Source organism: Notolepis coatsorum, assembly GCF_963971535.1.
Source record: "Notolepis coatsorum genome assembly, chromosome: 14".
NCBI classification, from domain to species: domain Eukaryota; kingdom Metazoa; phylum Chordata; class Actinopteri; order Aulopiformes; family Paralepididae; genus Notolepis; species Notolepis coatsorum.
The window spans coordinates 78,196,090-78,217,306 of NC_140178.1; the positions used below are offsets into that span (position 1 = coordinate 78,196,090).

The window sequence follows — 21,217 nt, forward strand, 5'->3', positions numbered from 1 at the left end:
ACAAGTTGTTCGTCAAGGCGGAGAAGTGCGAGTTCCACGTCTCCTCCATCGGGTTCCTCGGCTACATAATCGAGGGCGGCCAGATCCGGGCGGACCCAGAGAAGATCAAGGGGGTGCTGGACTGGCCCAGGCCCACCAACGACTGGCGGTCAAGCTGGCCTTGGAAGAATGGAGACACTGGCTGGAGGGTTCCGAGATCCCCTTCCTTGTCTGGACGGACCATAAGAACCTCACCTACATCCAGACGGCCAAGCGCCTGAACTCCCGCCAGGCCCGTTGGGCGCTGTTCTTCGGTCGGTTCAACTTCACCTTGACCTACAGGCCCAGTTCCAAGAACGCTAAGCCAGACGCCCGAAGGGGTTCTCTCTCAACCAGACACCATCCTCCCCTCCTCCTGTTTGGTGGCTTCCGCCACCTGGGAGATCCAGTCCATCGTCAGGGAGGCCCAGCTCACCCAGCTTGATCCAGGTAACGGCCCACCTAACCGGCTTTTTGTCCCAGACCTTGTCCGCTCCCAGGTGCTCCAGTGAATCCACACCTCCCGGTTCGCCTGTCATCCTGGGGTCGACCGTACCCTGTCCCTGCTGAAGCGGCACTTCTGGTGGCCCTCCATGAGGGAAGACACCCGCGCCTTCGTCCTTGCCTGCTCCATCTGTGCTCGTGGGAAGGCCTCCCACCGACCGCCTGCCGGGCTCCTCCGTCCACTGCCTGTTCCTGGCCGGCCCTGGTCACACATCACCCTGGACTTCGTCACCGGTCTGCCTCCTTCACATGGTAACACTGTCATTCTAACCATTGTCGATCGGTTCTCGAAGGCTGTTCACTTTGTCGCTCTCCCCAAACTCCCCTCTGCTTCAGAGACTGCGGACCTGATGGTGCTTCACGTCTTCCGCTTCCACGGGATCCCGGTGGACATCATCTCCGACAGAGGGCCTCAGTTTATCTCCCAGGTCTGGAAGGCCTTCTGCTGAGCCCTGGGGGCCACGGTCAGCCTCTCCTCCGGGTACCACCCACAGACCAACGGTCAGTCGGAGCAGGCCAACCAAGACCTGGGGTCTGCCCTCCGCTGCGTCACGACCCGGGACCCCTCTGGCTAGAGCGCCTTCCTACCGTGGATCGAATACGCTCACAACTCCCTGTCCTCCGCTGCCACAGGTCAGTCCCCTTTCGAGTCCTCTCTGGGCTACCAGCCTCCACTGTTTCCTATTCAGGAAGAAGAGATCTCAGTCCCCTCGGTGCAGGCGCACCTTCGCCGCTGCAGGAGGATATGGAAGGACACCAGGGCCGCACTGCTCTGCTCCGCTGACCAGAATCGCCGCTTCGCCGACCGCCGCCGGACCCCGGCTCCTGACTATCAACCAGGTCAGATGGTTTGGCTCTCGTCCCGAGACCTTCCTCTAAAGTCAGTTTCCCGGAAGCTCACTTCCCGTTTCGTTGGTCCCTATGAGATTCTGTCTATTATCAACCCCTCAGTCGTCAGGCTCAAGCTTCCTTCCCATGTGCGCGTTCACCCCTCTTTTCATGTCTCACAGTTGAAGCCGGTGGCCTCCAGTCCTCTGTCCCCTCCAGCTCCGGAACCTCCTCCTCCGCTGATCATTGATGACCACCCCGCCTACACCGTCCGGCGGCCGCTGGACGTGCGCGGCCGCGGTTTCCAATACTTAGTGGACTGGGAGGGCTATGGTCCGGAGGAGCGCAGTTGGATCTCCCGCCAGCTGATCCTGGATCCTGCCCTCATCCGGGACTTCCATCGGGCCAACCCAGACAAGCCTGGAGGGTCGCCAGGAGGCGCCCGTAGAGGGGGGGGTCCTGTCACAATCACGGCGAGAGCCTCCATCTCTCCGCCTGCTTCCACACCCTTATATGGGCAGCTTCCGACTCCATCATCCCCACGCTATCATCTGGCAACAATCAGCCCAGCTGAGAGTCGTCAGCTCATCACCAGCCCGGATATCAACCCTACGGATCCTGCTCCTGATCGTTTCAGTGTTATCCTATCAAACCTAGGTACGAGGACGTACCCAACCTTGCTGCTCTGTCTGTATTGCCTGCCATGTCCTAAACTCTGTTCTCCCTGTGCCCAGGACCACCACTCTCGGCCGACGCTGTCTCCTGACGTAACACCCGCCTGGACGTTCCTGAGAACCTCAAGCAAGAGTCACTACTCGTCCAAAGTCGCACATTCTTGTATATTCTCTATTGCCTTGTCTGCTTGGTACCCAAAGGAATTAAAACCTACCTAAAACGCTCCATTCTCTCTCTCCCTGTGTTCTGCTATTGGGCTCTGCCACCACTGCCCTAACATGGTGGACTTCATAACTAAAGGTACCAGCATGTCAAAGGGGCGAACAACCTCACAAGATTACAGACTTGTAGCTTGTACCATTGATTTTCTAATAACTTTTCTACGATTTGACATTTCAGCCATTGATATAGTGCCACCATCAGGCCTATTAACCCCATATTACAGTGGACATAGTTTTGCATAGGAAGGCAGTTTGAAGAAGAAGAAGAAGAAAAAAATCTAATCTATGAATTCCAATCTGGCTTCAGAACATCCCACTCCACTAACACATGACGTCTCTATTTGAACGACCACATCAAACAAGAGGTGGACGCAGGCAAATACTGCGGCATGGTCATGCTGGACCTACAAAAGGCTTTCGACACTGTCAATCACTCCATTCTGATTGACAAGCTAAAAGCAATTGGTTTTGATAGTCTATCAGTGAGCTGGATGCAATCCTACCTGGAGGGGAGAGAACAGATGGTGGAGGTAAACGGTACCCTACCCCCCCCCCCCCTCCCAGTGAGCTGTGGTGTTCCACAAGAAAGCATACTAGGACCGCTACTGTTCCTAAGTTATGCAAATGAAATGTCGTCAGCTTGTGACTGCAACTTGTTCCTGTTCGCGGACGACTACAGGATCTCCTCTCTGGTAAACCAGAATACCCTGAAGACTCTGGCAGGAGCACTCATTCAAGGGTACTACGACTATGCTTGCACCTCATGGTACCAAAGCACCTCAAAGGCGCTAAAAACAAAATTACAAACATCACAAAACAAACTGGTCAGACCTTTGTTGTATATGGCTTGACCTTACTCCTAGAACCCACCTCACCCCTGCCAACTTTGACAACCTAGGATGGCTTAGAGTAGACGACAGAGTACAGCAACTTGCAATGGGCCTGGTCTACAAGATACACTACACGACTAAGGTACCCATGTACATGTCAAAATACTTCCCAAAGGTCAGTGAATACCACGACCACAACACCAGAGGGAGCTCCACAAATCATGTTAAACCCAGATTCGGCTCAAACAAGGGACTAAACACGTTTCGCAATTATGCCACATCAATGTGGAACGCCCTACCCACAGCTGTAAAGGAATGTGAATCACTACCCACTTTCAAAAAACTCTCAAAGAGCACCTATGGGAGACTGCAATTCGAAACTGGCCCCCTGTAAATGTCCTAACCCAACCCCTTCCAATGTACAGTCAATCAATCAATCAATCAATCAAACAGATTTGACCGTGGCAGCACAATAGCTGCATTGTGCCACTAGGGGGCTCCAGGGGGAAGAAAGTATTATGAGCCCAAAACATAACTAGGGGGAGGCAGGGGGCCTGTATCAGTTCCGCAACCGTTCCTATTTCCGGGGTAGGCCTGATTGGCCGCGACAGGCACGTGACCCGCCGCAACCACCCCCCGCGGCAGCCCCAGGACGCGGCAACGAGGCTGCTGTGTTTCACCGCCGCTTTCCGCCTTCAACGCCGCCCGCAGCAGCAAATTTGCGCGAGCGCAGGATTATTTCAGTGTGTATCATGCAATCATTTATCATTTGAAAGGTATACATTGTTGTATGAAATAATGTACTAATATACAATACGGCTCACTTTTCCCACTTCAATGACAGAGCCGCTATTTAATAATATTGTCGCGGCGGAGCTCCGTCGCGGCAGCATTATGTAGCAGTAATCTCCCCTTTTTTTACTATCGACAACTAGCTCAACTGGCAGCACTGCATTGCTGTGGATCCTCCGGTCTGTTGGTCACAAGTTCGATTCCCTTAAACTTTTTTTTTTTTTTTTTTTTTTTTTTAACGTGCATTCTTTCGCCGGTTAAGTTTAGGCATGTTAACTTTAAGCATTGTTTTGGAGTTGCAGTGCAAATGCTTCTTACTGTTGCGCTCCAGAGACTGTTACTGTACCATACAATATACAATGCAATGTACCAATATACAATACGCTATAGTGCAAAGCAGAAATGGGATGAGGTACAATTTACAGTAAGGTGTATGCGTTGAAGTGCAAATGCTTCTTACTGTTGCGCTCCAGAGACTGTTACTGTACCATACAATATACTATGCTTAAAGTTAACATGCCTAAACTTAACCGGCGAAAGAATGCATGTTAAAAAAAAAAAAAAATTTAAGGGAATCGAACTTGTGACCAACGGACCGGAGGATCCACAGCAAGGCAGCGCTGCCAGTTGAGCTAGTTGTCGATAGTAAAAAAGGGGGGATTACTGCTACATAATGCTGCCGCGACGGAGCTCCGCCGCGACAATATTATTAAACAGCGGCTCTGTCATTGAAGTGGGAAAAGTGAGCTATATTAGTACATTGCATAGTATCACCTTACTGTAAATTGTACCTCATCCCATTTCTGCTTTGCACTATAGCGTATTGTATATTGTATGGTAACTCAGTTACTTCTATTCTGCATCGAACGCTGTACATATGTCTCTATACTATTTTATTTCATACAACAATGTATGCCTTTCAAATGTTAAATGATAAATGATTGCATGATACACACTGAAAGGCATCCAGCCTCATGCTCCCCCATGAAGAAATGTAAAAATATTAATAAAAACAGTTCTGTAATACTAATTTCTATAGCCTTTTAAGGATATCTGACACAATTGGTGCCATTTAACCTTTAACACTGTACTTCAAATACAACCTGTACTTCAAATAAATGCTTGCTAATTGAAATTAGTGAGAGGGAGCAATTAATCTACACACAAAGTCTCTGGGACTTTGATGGTCATCAGGAAATTGGTACAGTGTTACCTTAAATTATGCCCATGCATCTTTTCTCTCTCTCTCTTTCAGCCTGCCCTGATCTCACCTGGTCGGGGATAGACCCTTAGTTTAATCTGGTTAGTTCAGTTAGGATGTCTGTTTATTTTATTTGTCTGTTTATTTTATTTGTCTGTTTATTTTATTTGAGATTCTCTAACCCCTGTCCCTGTCTCTCCACAATGGTGGAATGAACTACCCAACCCAGTTAGAACAGCCGAATCCCGTCCAATCTTTCGCCGTCGACTAAAGACGCACTTCTTCAACCATTATCTGAAATAATGAAAAAAATTAAAAATAAATAACCCTAACTAACCTTACTGTCATGCACTTGTCCTAATAAACTAACCTACACTGTAACACGCAACACTTTGATGAACATTGTTACTCAGCTGATAGAGTTGTACCCTTCCTGATGACTTGTCATACAGAACTTGTAAGTCGCTTTGGATAAAAGCGTCAGCTAAATGACTAAATGTAAATGTAAAATGTAAATGTATCAAGTGATACTTCAACTGGATCCGAGCAGTTCTCCTGCCCCCCTGGGGAATACGACTCTGATACTTTGAGCTCCGAGCCTTGACTTTTAGCCTTTATCTTGTTTTCATACCAGCGCTAATTTTCCTATGCTTTCTTGTTTTTAGCTCTATTTATTCAAATGTTCTTAAATACCTTAGTTACTATTGCTACCATGTATTATGTATGTATATGTGCTTAATTTCATGTGCTAGCTAGGTTTTAGTGAGTCGTTCCATATCTTCATTGGGGAAAGTCTGGGAGTGTTGCATATCTGGATTTTATGGTGGTTTTGTTTTTGTTCTTGGTCCGTTGATGTTTCTTCTTGACTGTGGAGCCCATGGGGGCAATGCCTTGTGATCTCGGGTTATATAATTACATTTTATTTTATTTTATTTTATCATGTGACTGAAATATCTTACTACAAGATCATAATTGTGCTTTGATTAATTATTATTACTGTAGTGATGAGTTGTCTCCAACAACCCATTAGTCAAGAAATTATTATAATGATACATTTCCGTTGCATACCTATACTATTACCTTGACGTATGCGATTGGAACAAGCTGCAACCTTTTTGCGATAGGTCACTCACCCATTGCCCCCCCCCCCCCCCCCCCCCCCCCCCATTTTTGCAAATTTGCATGAGCACACACACACACACTTGACCTCCATACCAAATGTTAGCCTCCTAGGGAGAAACCTGTGACCTCTAGAGTGGAGACAGTTTTGTGGACCGACCGACCAACCGACCAACCGACCAACCGACCAACCGACCCGACAGACTGCCAGTGACCTGCTGGTTGCAGCTAATAAACAAAAAATATATATAGCTGCTGGTACTTACAGGGTGATATTGTGTTTTGGTAGACGGCCTCCTCACTATTCAAGTCTTCAGGGAAGGAGAGAGAAGAGACAGTGTTTTCACAATGGTCCCGGACTGGGGTGTCAGGGCGGACTGGGGTGTCGGGAGCTGAGAGGGGGCGACCTCCCAGCGACCCTGTCACACTGTCGCCCTCTGAGATGCTGTATGTGCTTGAGTGTCCCCTCTCTCGCTGCTCACACACCTCCGGCTCCAACCTAAAAAGGAAAAAATAATATTAATAATAGAGGTTACCCAAACCATTGGTGAGAGTAGGAAGTGTGTTTAGTGTCCATGTGTATTCATTCTGCAAGCTTTGTGGGTGTTTGGTTATTTTCTTAACTGTGAAAAGGGGACCTTTAAGTAGTTGAGTAAAAGTACTTAAGTTACTTTCCACCCCTGGTTACTTCAAATGGAATAGTTAAATCCAGTCCTGATGAAGTACAACTGAGCTGTTGACTCACCATGTGTTGCTCAGGTTTGAGTCCACGTGGGTAGAGAGATGCATGGCCCTCCACAGATGAGCTATCCACTCTTTCCTCAGAGCAGCCGTAGCTGCAGCCTACACACACACACACACACACACACACGCACACGCACACGCACACACACACGCACACACACACACACATTATTTGTCATAATCTTACACCTTTTACTGAAAAATGCAATGGTAATTTTCTGCCGATTCACCACTGCTCTACCGGTAGGTGTTTAGTGTATCTGAACACCACATAAACCCATGAACGTCACCACATTTGACTAAAATGTCGCACTGACGTCTGACGTTATTTTCCTGAAAGGTTGCTGCATTATGCCTTAAGGCCTTAAAGAGGAGCCATTTCTCCTTAGATACTGTATCATATCATAATCGCAAAACATTTCATAAAACAAGTGGCACATAAGAGATTAGCATGGCATTTTAGTCAAATGTGGTTCAATGGGTTTGTTTAAGACACATTTTCAGATACATTCGAAGCCTGTGGCAGTGTTGAATCATTAATTTTTGTATCAAGGCAAGAAAGACTGGTCTTTTAAATGTAGGCACACGGCTCAGCAGTGCCTTTTGGGTTAGGGTTGACTATTAATACAGCTTTACAGGTGACAACACACACACACACACACACACACACACATGACTCACCAGCACTTTCCTCTTGCCATTGGTCATGATGATCTCAAACACAAAGTGTTTTACCTCGTCACTCGGGACCTCTCTCACTGACTGCACCTGGTAAAAGAAAAAGTCGTACTTGACATCAGTCTCCTGCGCAGTCTGTAGTGCCTGAAGTCATCATGTCCAGTGACGGCAGTAGAACCTCATCATGTCTGTCCAGTGCAGTGATACTCACTGTGTAGATGTAGTACAGGCTTCTCAGGTCCGGCTGTGGGCGGAGAGACATGTCTCTTAGACAACCTTCCATGCACAGGGTACTTTTTCAAAGTAGTGTATATTTGATTCTACTCTAGTAACTTATTGACTTACTTACGTTTTTACTTGAGTACATTTGAAGCATTCTTAGCCATAAGAGTAGTGAATACCATGAAATCCATTATTTTGGACGTTACCTTCAATAATTTGACACTTGCTTTACTGATATGTCCAGAAAGGGACCATCCTCAAACCCTGGACTGATAATGATCCATCGAAATATTTGCAAAGACCACACAAAATATTAATCATACATACATACAGATAGATAGATAGATAGATAGATAGATAGATAGATAGATAGATAGATAGATAGATAGATAGATAGATAGATAGATAGATAGATAGATAGATAGATAGATAGATAGATAGATAGATAGATAGATAGATAGATAGATAGATAGATATATTTATGTATATAGGTATGTGTGTATACATGATCCTGTATGGATGTCTTTCATGTAGATAATATGTTGTGGATGTATACTATTTATGTGTGGCAACAAATTTCTCTTGAAGGACAATAAAGAATATCTATCCATCATGTTAATATTATAGGGGGAGGGTTTTGGAGCAATGTGTTCTATGTACTTGAGTATTCTTTATATAGAGTTGTCCTTTTGCTTGAGTCGTTTTTCAGACAGGTAGCCAACTCTCCAGCTTAAGTTTCCCTGAAGTGAAGGTACCTCTACTCTAATATTTCCACCAGTAATATATTTCAGTGTCCGTTCCACCTGGGACGGCCCTGTATCGCTCCCCATAAGTCATCTGTCAAAATCACTGTGATCTTCCCTGCGTTGATATTGCTGATCCATGTACATAAAAACCAGCATCTTGACAGTACAGTAACCAATACAAATATGATTCAGAGCCCATTAGGTTCAATGTGAGAACAGGTGACCAGTGTCCAACACAGTCTACTCACAGCACTGCCATCTTTCTTAGTGTAGAAGAACAAGGTTGTGTTTTGGAGCCTGAACCAATATGTTGCCCACTTCATCTTCTGAAAAATAAATGATATAGTGAGAACCTGAAGAAGGTGCTAACAAGTTCAAGTTTCTTTAATAGTTGTCATACAGAAGTACAGAATACTTTTATACAAAATGCTTCTTACTGTTACGCTCCAGAGACTGTGCAAGACAAGATAAGTATGAAATAAAATAACATAGTATAGCATGTAAATTAGAAGTAAAAAAAAAAATGAGGTCACAGTGTTCAGTATAGACATATGTACAATGTTCGATGCAGAATAGACGTAACTGAGTTACCATATAATATACAATACTGTGCAGTGTACTAATATACAATACTATATAGTGCAAGGCAGAAATGGGATGAGGTGCAATTTAGGTACAATTTACAGTAGGTGTACGAGTTGTAGTGCAAATCCTTTATCAATAAATATAAAGTGTGTTTGTGTGATCTAAAGTGTGGAGAGTGGGTGCTGCAGTGTGTTGTTTGTTTAAGTGAGTGTGTGCGTGTGGGTGCTGTGTGCATTTGATGGTTGTTGCATAGTGTTTATTGTTCGTTTAGCAGCCTGATGGCCTGGGGATAGAAGCTTCTTCTGAGTCTTTCTGTGCTCGCCTTAAGACTCCGGCATCGCTTGCCTGACCGCAGCAGTTCAAAGAGGCAGTTGTTCGGGTGGCTCGAGTCCTTAATAATTCTCTTAGCCTTCCCCTTGCACCGCTTGTTGTAAATGTTCTGGAGGGTGGGAAGCCCCCCTCCAATTGTGCGTTCGGCTGAACGTGTCACTCTTTGTAGTCTGCTACGGTCTTGTGCAGTGCTATTCCCAAACCAGGAGGTGATGTTGCCAGTCAGGATGCTCTCTATTGTACATGAGTAGAAGTTCCTAAGGATCTTCTGACTGACTTGGAACTTCCTTAGGCGCCTGAGGAAGTAGAGGCGTTGTCGTGCCTTCTTCACAACACTGTCAATGTGTGTGGTCCATGTCAAATCCTCGGATATGTGGGCTCCGAGGTACTTGAAACTGTTCACTCTCTCAACCGGTGCCCCGTCGATGCTGAGGGGGCTGTAGTCCTTGACCCCCGACCTCCTGAAGTCCACAATCATCTCTTTTGTTTTGTTGACGTTCAGGGAGAGGCAGTTCTCCTGACACCACTGTGACAGGTTCTCTACCTCTTCCAGGTAGGCCCTTTCGTCGTTGGCAGAGATCAGGCCCACCACTACTGTGTCATCAGCAAATTTGATGATGGTGTTGTTGTTCCGCTGTGCTACGCAGTCATGTGTGTACAGGGAGTAGAGGAGGGGGCTCAGAACACAGCCCTGGGGGGCCCCTATGTTGAGCGTGATGGATGAGGAGGTGCAGTTGCCTGCTCTTACCACCTGGGGTCTGCCCGTCAGGAAGTCCAAGACCCACTGGCAGAGGTCATAGTTCAAGCCCAGGTCCCTGAGCTTGGCTATGAGTTTGGAGGGGACTATGGTATTGAATGCTGAGCTGTAGTCGATGAACAGCATTCTCACATAGTTCCCCTGCCTCTTGTCCAGGTGTGATGCTGCTGTGTGCAGCACATGGGCTATGGCGTCCTCCGTGGACCTGTTGGGGCGATATGCAAATTGCAGAGGGTCCAGGTTGATGGGGAGGGAGGAACAGATGTAGCCCTTCACTAGCTTCTCAAAGCACTTTATGGCTATGGAGGTGAGGGCTACAGGGCGGTAGTCGTTGAGGCAAGCGCGCGTAGATTTTTTGGGTACAGGGAAGATGGTGGACTTCTTCAGACAGGTGGGGATGACAGCCTGTTCCAAGGACAGGTTGAAGATGTCAGTGAATACCGGGGCCAGTTGGTCGGCACAGACTTTTAGGACGCGGCCGGGGATGCCGTCCGGTCCTGCTGCCTTCCTGATATTCACTTTTTTAAAGATCCGTCTCACCTCATGCTCTGTTACCCTGAACACTGAGTCTCCATCAGCAGACCCCCCCCCCCCCCCCCCCCCATTGCCGTGGTTTGTAGGCTGGTGTTTTTATTCACAGCCTCAAACCTCGCATAGAAGGAATTGAGATAATTTGCTAAGGAGATGTCACTGTTCAGTTTGAGGGAGGTGCCTTTGTAATCTGTCATTGTTCTGAGGCCCTGCCACATGCCTCTAGAGTCAGCCTGTTCAAACTGAAGTTCAACTTTATCCCTGTAACGCCGTTTTGCCTCTATTACTGCTCTCCTGACGTATCTTGCCATCTTGTGTTCTTCCATGTTGCCTGTCACCAGGCTGCAGAAACAAATTAGTGGGGGGGCATAAAATGTTCTCGGGGGGGCACAATGGTTTTTCAACACAGGTTCCCTTTTATACGTTTCAGCTGGGACAGCGGCGCTGTGGCTTGCTTGGCACTGCCCACGGTGCTGAACTAAACAGCAGAGAGGCAATTGAAAAATAAAATGTCTCTCTATTTTAAGAACATTCACTTATACAAAAACAGACTGAACGGATATATATAACAGACCTGCTGGGGCAGCGGACTGAGAGCAGGGGACACAAACAGGCTGGATAAGATGGTCAGGAAGGCCAGTAGCGTGGCTGGGGTGGAGCTGGACTCTAGCGAGGGTGGCGGAGAGGAGGAACCTTGCTAAGCAACCCCTCCCACCCACTATACACAGACTTGGCTGACAGGAGGAGCATGTTATAGGCTCACACTACTGTACCTAAATGCAGCACTGAACGGCACAGGAAGTCCTTCATTCCGACAGCCATCAGACTTTACAATGCATCACTGTGCCACACTGCATCACTGAGCACAGAGTGACAGTTACCATCTTCCTGGACTCTTACTTTTTAAACAGCACTGTGCAATATTACACCTACTGTAGACTTCAGTATATTTTTACTTCATTTATTTACTGTATCTTTTATTCTATTTTTATTCTATTTCATTTTATTCTATTCTTAGGCCATTTGTTTTGTTATTCTTATTCGTGACTTGTTCTGTCTAAATGTGTTGAGTGATTTGCAGTGTCAAATTTCCCTAAGGATAATACATTTCTATTCTATATCTTTGAAAAGTCTCCATTTATTCAACACTTCTGAATTCACTGAAAACTGAACTGAACTGACAAAAATAAGGTGCATAAAAAAGCAAACAAAATTCCTCCACAGGCTACTCACCATCATTAGTAGAGCGGCAAGCGGCGTTTGGGGACAGAGTGAAATCTTCTTAAAACACTGCCCCTCCACTCATTCCTGAACTTTTTTGTTAAGTCCTTCTCAAATGCCAACTGAATTAAATTGGCCTTGCGTCGATGAAGCATACTAAGGCGATGTTCTGTAAAGATGTTCTTGAGGGTAGAAAACTAATTCTCACAGAGTGCCGTGCTAGCTTCAGTAGTGTTGTTGTTGTGTTGACATCAGTGCCCACTAGGGCTGTCCCCGACTAAGGATTTGGATAGTTGACTTTGATTGATTGAAAAAAAAATTAAATAAAAATGTTACCAGGGTGGGCACAGCTGACTCTGTGGGCGGGCCCGGCCCCCTAATGCCCGCTCATGGCGCCGGGTCTGGTGCTTGGAATAGGCCACAATACAACTTGTTTATACATTTGTTTAAACCACTTCTAGAGGGCCGGACGCGTATATACTTTCGACAACAAATGTTTGTTGTCAACATGTACAGCAATCGTGGGACGGCAAGTTCGGCGCCTATTTCCGGGTCTAACAGCCTGCAAACTACCTAACGCCTAGTTTATCACTGGTTAAGCTTACATTTAGTCATTTAGCTGCTTAGGCGACTCTTTCGCAGTTGGTTAAGGTTAGAGTTTGGAATCAGGGCAGGCGTTCTATCGCCATGCTCTAACTCTAACCTTAACCAACTTCGAACGAACGCCTAAGCTTAACCAGTGTAGAAACTTGCGGTCCCACGATTGGCATACATGTCACATGACCTGGCCAATCAGAGACGCGAAAACAAACATTTGTTGTCTAAAGTATTCAGGCGTACCGCGTAAGTGCCACCACACACTACACCCTGGTACGTTTTCATTTACAAGTAAGTTGCAGATAATTTCTACACAGGTTTGAGAATCAAGACACATTGGAATTTTCATCAAACATTTTCTTACCATGGTATCTTTCCTCTTCTTCAGGAAGCCCTCGAACAGGAGTTGAGTTGCGCCTGTCGACATGCTGTTCGTGATGTGCTGCTTCAGTCCTGTGGCTATTTCTATCTACCTGCGTCTCTGCAGTGTGACTTCCTCCGTGACAGAGCTTGACAGAAAGAAATAGCAGCCCAACCACCTTCTCACTTCTCCATTCTGTTCCACAAAAGGCCCCACTTGTACTGAATGTCAACACGCATTACAGGATTTTGATGACCTACACTGTATGTAGTACACCCACACAAACTAGGTAGACCTATGCATCTACTGAGAAAGTTGTTTTTGTAGGATTACACTGCCTATCTTTACTTTTCTACTGTACTATAATTGTATTGCTTGTATTTATGTCTTCTACTATTATCCTGTTCCCATACCTGTACCTCCCCTCTCCCCTCCCACATGCTGCTATGGTGCCTCCAAGGTGATCAATAAAGGAATATTGATTCAAGTTACAGTGTTCTGGCTACTGAGTAGAATGTCTGCCAATACCCTGGTGCGTGCTTTTGTGGGGTGAATGCTCATCGGACCAAACGCAAGACCAAATATAGGACGTGAAAACTGACCCAATCAACTGTGCATCTTGAGTAGAAGGAAACAAAACAAACACTGCGGCGCGCACTGCAAAACAAGCACGCGTGGAACCTGTCTCGTGGACAGACGTGGGCGAATGAGGAGGTAAAAGCCCTGATAGAAATATGGTCAGACGAGCTAATTACACAGCTGCTTGTGGCCACTGTCGAGTTTGTAAACTTTGAAACCCCGATCGGTAATAAGATTTTAAAAAGAAGTAAAGAATGAAACACTTTTGAGGTAGTTTATTATAAAGAGTAAATGAACAAGGTATAAAAGTGAATAAGCAAAGTACTAGTTCTCGAACACAGAGTGGTTTGACCGGCCGGCCAAGTGGTCAAAAAAAAGTGAGGAGATCCTCCTCGTGTGTCTAAAAGTCCTTCTCCTGACATCCTCTTTTTATGGCACATCATTACTTGGTGTGCGTGTGTGTGTGTGGACTCAGGGTGGCGGCTTGGTGTGTGTGTGTGTGTTAAAGGGAGGGAGAGAGAGGGAGGGAGATTTATGTGTCTTATCGTTGGTACTTAACCTCTATCTGGCCCTGTTTTATAATCCAGGGATAATCCTAGGTGGTCATTATTTAGTCACTTGTGGCATTTCGTGTCAAATTAGTTGAGTTAAGGCTGTGTTCCGGAGCTGTTTAAATGTGTCTTGGGGGCAAATTAGGATATTACAGCGTGTGTGTGAGTTTTTATGGAGTAAAGAGAATGCACTGATAAGAATCTGTGAGTGGCCATCTGGCTAGCTAGATGTCCGTAGAGAGAGAGAGAATTTAAGGCAACTGGGGTTTGTGTAAGGGAGTGATGGGAGAATGTCTCTGCTATACATTTACGTGATATACGTGTCATATTTCAACACCACTCACAAAAAAAACGAGGTGTACAAGTTGTTTAGCGAGATAATGATGGCAATGAGCTTCAATCGACCAATGTCACATCAAAGTTAAAAAACTGCGTCAGCATTTCAGCAATATATGAGAATAATGTGTGTGCGCGCTGGGCTGTTCCGGGGAATAATGTGGTGTGTGTGTGCGCTGGGCTGCTTCGCAGAATAATGTGGTGTGTGTGTGCGCTGGGCTGCTTCGCAGAATAATGTGGTGTGTGTGTGCGCTGGGCTGCTTCGCAGAATAATGTGGTGTATGTGTGTGCGCTGGGTTGCTTCGCAGAATAATGTGGTGTATGTGTGTGCGCTGGGCTGCTTCGCAGAATAATGTGGTGTGTGTGCGCTGGGCTGCTTCGCAGAATAATGTGGTGTGTGTGTGCGCTGGGCTGCTTCGCAGAATAATGTGGTGTATGTGTGTGCGCTGGGCTGCTTCGCAGAATAATGTGGTGTATGTGTGTGCGCTGGGTTGCTTCGCAGAATAATGTGGTGTATGTGTGTGCGCTGGGTTGCTTCACAGAATAACGTGGTGTATGTGTGTGCGCTGGGCTGGGCTGCTTCGCAGAATAACGTGGTGTATGTGTGCGCTGGGCTGCTTCGCAGAATAATGTTGTGTGTGTATGTGCGCTGTAGAGCTGTCCCCGAAGCCTGTTTTGGGGATTCTATATATCCAATAGACGAGCACCCTTTTCCATCGTGTGACATTGTTTGGTGCACTTGACAAATTGCAGTGTGAAAGCAAACCGAACCAAATGAAGAATGCAACAATGTTGCAACTTCACCCACCCGAATCGCAGAGTCCACCAAACTATATGTGAAAGCGACCAGTCTGATAATGATAGTATGTGTATACTCATTCATGATGTGTGGATGTGTGTGTGTCTTATGACTTGTGTAATGGATGGGTGTTTATGGGATGCATTCAAGTGTGTTGAATGTTAAACTAAGTTTTGTGTATTCTACATTGCTGTAATGTGCTACCTGGAGAACAACCCTTCTCAAGCCCCTGGAGGGTTTCTAGGTTATTCTCCTTCACGTTCCCTTGCAAATAATATATTGTATCTTTTTAAAAACAAAAATGTATGTGTAAATAAAGAATGTCCTGAATTCATTTAATTGAAAAGGGAATTGGTCCCCACCAGCCCTGCTCTATAGAAGTGGATATGAAGGTAACACGCAACAAGCCCTGCTCTATAGAAGTGGATATGAAGGTAAAATAACACCCAACAAGCCCTGCTCTATAGAAGTGGATATGAAGGTAACACCCAACCAGCCCTGCTCTATAGAAGTGGATATGAAGGTAAAATAACACCCAACCAGCCCTGCTCTATAGAAGTGGATATGAAGGTAAAATAACACCCAACCAGCCCTGCTCTATAGAAGTGGATATGAAGGTAAAATAACACCCAACCAGCCCTGCTCTATAGAAGTGGATATGAAGGTAAAATAACACCCAACCAGCCCTGCTCTATAGAAGTGGATATGAAGGTAAAATAACACCCAACCAGCCCTGCTCTATAGAAGTGGATATGAAGGTAAAATAAGTTAATAACACAAGAGGCCATGCTGGATCACACAGTTCTTTATTGTAAATGCTGGAAAAGTCAATGAGCAGAAAACCTTTCCATGGTTTTTAAGGTGGGAGAGGTGCATTCGAATGGCTGTTGTTAATGGTAGCATAATCTCTAGCTCTGTAGTGTCTTTAACGTCATAAAAATAGAATATGAAGACAAAAGGCTCTATTGGGGGAGACCAGAAAAAGAATGTCCAACAGAAACGGAGTAATGATAAAACACGCGGTGATGACAGCTTTGATAACAGCTTTGATAATAACACTAAATACAAAAATACAAGACAAATATCAAGTCCCTTCGTCCATTTTGTGCGATGCTGAGCAAACCACTCAAAAACAGACCAAAAAACAAAAAAAATTAACAAGTTAATAAATTAATATGAAAAAGAAAGAAACAATACGTGCACAAAACCCTATGACCTTTCCGACATTAGAAATGGCTTTTGTTTTTTATTCCATGTAATACCTTTGATAGGCATAATGTGAAGAGCTGCACTCTAGTCGCTGTGGCAAAAGCTTTTGTTCTGGTTCTGTAATCTCACTGGGAAGTCAATCCTAAAATAGCAGAGGAAATATCTATATATACTGTATATACACATATCTATAAACAAAACGGATCCGTTTCAATCCCTTCTCTGTGTGTGTGTGCACGTTTGTCTTTGTGTGTATGTGTGTGTAAATGGTAAATGGACTGCATTTATTTAGCTTTTATCCAACGCGCTTTACAATTTGTTCCTCACATTTTACCCATTCACTCACACACCGACGGCAGAGGCGACCGTGCAAGGTGCCGACCTGCTCATCCGGAGCGGTTAGGAGTTAAGTGTCTTGCTCAAGGACACTTCGATGCCCTGCTAGAAGGAGCTGGAATCAAACCACGAACCTTTCAATTACCAGACGACCGCACAACCTCCTGAGCCACTGTCGCCCCAATGTGTGTGTGTGTGTGTGTGTGTTTGTGTGTGTGGTCACACTCTCCTTTCTAATAATACTGACCTGAGGGAAAGAGAAGGCCGGGTTACAACAATGTGTTAAAAAAAGAAAACACAACCAGCGACTACTACGGTCTGGCCGGGACACAGAGAGACCAATCGATCCCAGAATGCTTGCAGTTATAAAGATATGATTAATGGACACTTTGATATTTAAAAAAGAAAAGAAAAATGACACTCTTCTGTTTCAAATATATATATAAAATGCATCCAGGACTTTTCTCTCGTTCGTCCTTGTCCTCTTTGTGTGGGGAGGTTAGAGGGGGTTGGATCAGGGCAGGGTGTTGGACTGAGGCGATGGGCTTGGTTGGTTGGTGGTCTGTTTAGTCTTTCATGTGGGATGAACAGAGGAACTGGGAAGAGTTGAGGGGGGGGTCTCATGCTTTTGATCGGCCGATTTCATCGTTGTTTGAGAAGTGCTCTATACATGGCGAAGCCCAGCACAGCAAATACTGTGGCGCCAACACCCGCCCTCAGCCAGAATGTTGAGTTCTTCATGTCCGCCTGAGCCATGTGCCTGAGAAAGAGACGGAAAGACAGAGACAGACAGAGAGATAGACGGAGAGAAAGAGAGAGAGACACACACACACACGGAGAGAGACAGAGAGGGATGTGTTAAGATAAACCATGAGACAGATAGGCTTCGCAAATGACAAAACAAAGGGGAGTTCCCTCTCTCTCACACAGGTGGAAACTTCCTTAAACTGGCTTCACAGAAACAATGAGACACTCATAGCCGATGCCATTTCCTCAAAACCAAGAGCCTGGCAGGATAGCTGTCCCTGTGGCACTAGTGTGGGGTAAACCTCCTTCCTATAATGTTGTGGAAAAAAGTCTGCACACCGTCTATAGTGTTCCCAAGTTTTAATGTACTTGAACACAACGTTTCGGCCTGTGGCCTTTTTCAAGTGTCCAACAAGTGTGGACACTTGAAAAAGGCCACAGGCCGAAACGTTGTGTTCAAGTACAATAAAACTTGGGAACACTATAGACGGTGTGCAGACTTTTTTCCACAACATTACAGATCTATTTCGAGTCTAGCACCCGTGACTACACTTGGGATGTGCGTGAGTCTTTTCTACTACGTAAACCTCCTTCCTACCAGGTTCAACCACTAAAACATGAAAAACTAATATATGAAGTCCATATATTTGCAAAAATCATAAACGTCAATCCGTCGTCCACTGTATTTAGAAATACAAAACGGACCGTCTTGATACGAGAGGCTAACGTTTGCTAACTAGTAGGGCTCTCCCGACTAAGGATTTGGATGGTCGACTATGATTGGCCAAAATTTGCCGCAAGTCGACTATTGGTTGACAAAAAAATAATAATAAAAAAAATTAGTATAATATATTTTAAAGAAATTTTACATTTTAATTTTTTTTAATTTGTATCATTCCATTTGGGCTGTGGGGGGTGCTTAATGTCTGAAGGAGTCGACTGAAGGTTTCTTGTCCTCTGCAAAAGCATGCAATTGGTCCACTGATGGATACATCTTTATATTTGTCTAGTCTAGTGTGTTCATTAGATGGGTGAAATCCTCTTTCAGTGCCTCTGTGCCTGTTTTCGTAGGCAGTTAGCCTCTGGTATGCGTGCCATTAGCGTTAGCCACACTTCTAGGCCTCTTTTCTTTTGGAAAGAATGAATAAAAAATAAGAATAAATAAAAATTATAATTCTTTTTTATTCGACTAAGAGGTTGGCTAGTCCAGGGGTTCCCAAACTTTTCAGGCCGCGACCCAAAAATAACGGGGTCAGAGAGCCGCGACCCCCACTATTATAGGAGGTAAACATTTTATTTATTTATTTTTTGATAAATGGAAATGTATGGTTGAAACATGCACACGTTCAAACGCACACACACTAATAAGCATTGGAGGCTTTTAACCAGGGCCAGACTGGGGAAATCATTCAGGCCAGGAAATATAGTGCAAAATATAGCCCCAGTCAGGCCACTTTTTAAGCAGGGGGTCCCCCACCAGGAAATGTCTTGTTACAAAGACTTCATTTCCTGCATTCTGGTGCAGGCATTTTTTTTTATTTGTACCCTTTAAATGCCAGTGTTTGTGATGGCATCACAAATTATTGTTAAAAAACAGGCTAGCATATGTATGATTAGCAACAACTATGTGGGGCGGCTATGGCTCAGCGGTAGAGCGGAGCGTCCAATGATCGAAGGGTTGGTGGTTCGAATCCCGCTCAAGCCCATGTCCATCCCATTGCCGTTGTGTCCTTGGGCAAGACACTTAACCTACTTGCCTCGTATGAATGTGTATGCATGTGAATGAATGTTGGTGGTGGTCGGCGGGGCCGTAGGCGATGATTATTTGCCACGCTTCCGTGAGTCTGCCTCAGGGCAGCTCTGGCTGCAATTGTAGCTTACCACCACCGGTATGACTGTGTATGAACGAATAATGGACTCTGTGAAGCGCTCTGAGTCAGAGAAGAGCGCTATATAAATCCAATCTATTATTATTATTATTATTAACAACACTGATTTTGATTAATTCAGTTTTTTTGTAATGTCAGATTGAAAATACAATATTTTATTCAACTTCAGCCCTGATCATAACACCACATATTAATTTTATAATTCTAACCCTTTAAATGCCAGTGTGTGTGATGGCATATATTTGCAATATATCAAATGCAAAGTAGATTTTTCTGGGGGGGATTATTACAGGCTAGCATGTGTCAATGATTAGCAACAACAGTTTTTTGTAAGGGTCCCGCCTCCACCAATCACATGCGGCTCCTTTTGTGCGTGTGTGAGAGCAAGAGAGCGAGAGCGAGAGAGAGAGATAGTTCTCCAACTTCAGTGGCCTGACTGCAATTTTTATTTTTATTTTTTTAATCATCTGGCGAACCCCCAGATGAAATTGCCTCTACGAATGGAATGTAACACATTTCATTCACAAGTTTTGTGTGAATGTATCTGAGAACGTATTTGGACACACTTGACGACCTGAGCTATTGTAATGCAAAGTAGCCATGTGGGTACTTAGCGAGTTGGCGCATCAGTCGAGTGCAGCGCATTCCTCAGGTTTGGTGTGAACGATGGTCTGACTCAGGCAGAGCACCGTTCACACCAAACCTGTGAATGTGATTGCCATGAATTGTTACGCGTATGCGAGGTAGCCAGGTACACGTGACGAGTCGAGTGCACGCACACATCCGTGCATGTGCGTGCACGCGCTTCTGCTCACAAAAGCTGGTTGCCCGGCGTGCAACCCCGTCCCATGAGCAACGCACCTCTGCATACAACAGATTGACGTTACTGTGTTCAAATGCAAATATTAACTCTTTAACCCTTTCCCTACCACACTACAGATGGTTAACCTTCTGTAGTGTGGTAGTGAAAGGGTTAACCTTCTAGTGTGTGTTGTGAAAGGATTAACCCTTTGTTGTGCAGCAGTGAAAGGGTTAACCTTCTGTATTGTCGCAGTGAAAGGGTTATCCCTTTGGTAGTGTGGTAGTGAAAGGGTTAATATATTGTTAGCTCATCGCGTTAGTTTCTAAAAGGTAGGATGTGATCCACGTCGGCTTGGAGCTGGAACTGGTGGTTTCTTTCGTCATTTGGGGATTACACCACTAAACAATACATGAATCATGAAAACTAGGCTTTGCAGATGGCTGTGAAGTGATGGATGTGACAAGGGCTGAGGCAGGGGATGGAGGAGAGACCGTGAGAGGGAAAGACAGAGGGGGGAGAGGGAGAGACCGTGAGAGGGAAAGACACAGGGGGGAGAGAGAGCCTGTGAGAGGGAAAGACACATGGAGGAGAGAGAGACCGTGAGAGGGAAAGACAGAGGGGGGAGAGACCGTGAGAGGGAAAGACACAGGGGGGAGAGAGAGACTGTGAGAGGGAAAGACAGAGGGGGGAGAGGGAGAGAGAGACCATGAGAGGGAGAGACAGAGGGGGGAGAGGGAGAGACCGTGAGAGGGAAAGACAGAGGGGGGAGAGGGAGAGACCGTGAGAGGGAAAGACAGAGGGGGGAGAGGGAGAGACCGTGAGAGGGAAAGACAGAGGGGGGAGAGGGAGAGAGACCATGAGAGGGAAAGACAGAGGGAGGAGAAGGAGAGAGACCGTGAGAGGGAAAGACAGAGGGGGGAGAGGGAGAGAGACCGTGAGAGGGAAAGATACAGGGGGAGAGAGAGACCATGAGAGGGAAAGACAGAGGGGGGAGAGGGAGAGAGACCAT

The 21,217-nt window shown here is 45.6% G+C and overlaps 2 protein-coding genes across 3 annotated transcripts in view; both read right to left on the reverse strand.

Annotated features, from left to right (window-relative positions):
* Positions 1 to 6,493: 6,493 nt before the first annotated feature.
* LOC311240576 (uncharacterized protein) lies at positions 6,494 to 13,059 on the reverse strand (the record flags this gene model as incomplete). Its single annotated transcript, XM_084329151.1, has 7 exons — positions 12,964 to 13,059; positions 8,827 to 8,904; positions 7,822 to 7,854; positions 7,614 to 7,700; positions 6,934 to 7,031; positions 6,549 to 6,687; positions 6,494 to 6,499 (listed from the first exon to the last, which is right to left on the reverse strand). The coding sequence occupies exons 1-7, from the start codon at positions 13,024 to 13,026 to the stop codon at positions 6,494 to 6,496; spliced, it is 504 nt and encodes a 167-aa protein (XP_084185277.1). The 5' UTR covers positions 13,027 to 13,059.
* A 2,962-nt stretch (positions 13,060 to 16,021) lies between these two features.
* Positions 16,022 to 21,217, reverse strand: part of rhot1a (ras homolog family member T1a) — an 86,797-nt gene continuing 81,601 nt past the window's right edge. For both annotated transcript variants that reach the window (XM_084329609.1, XM_084329608.1), the window contains one exon: positions 16,022 to 17,530. In XM_084329609.1, coding sequence (XP_084185735.1) covers positions 17,413 to 17,530 — 118 coding nt within the window. In that variant the 3' untranslated portion in view covers positions 16,022 to 17,412. The remainder of the gene's footprint in view (positions 17,531 to 21,217) is intronic.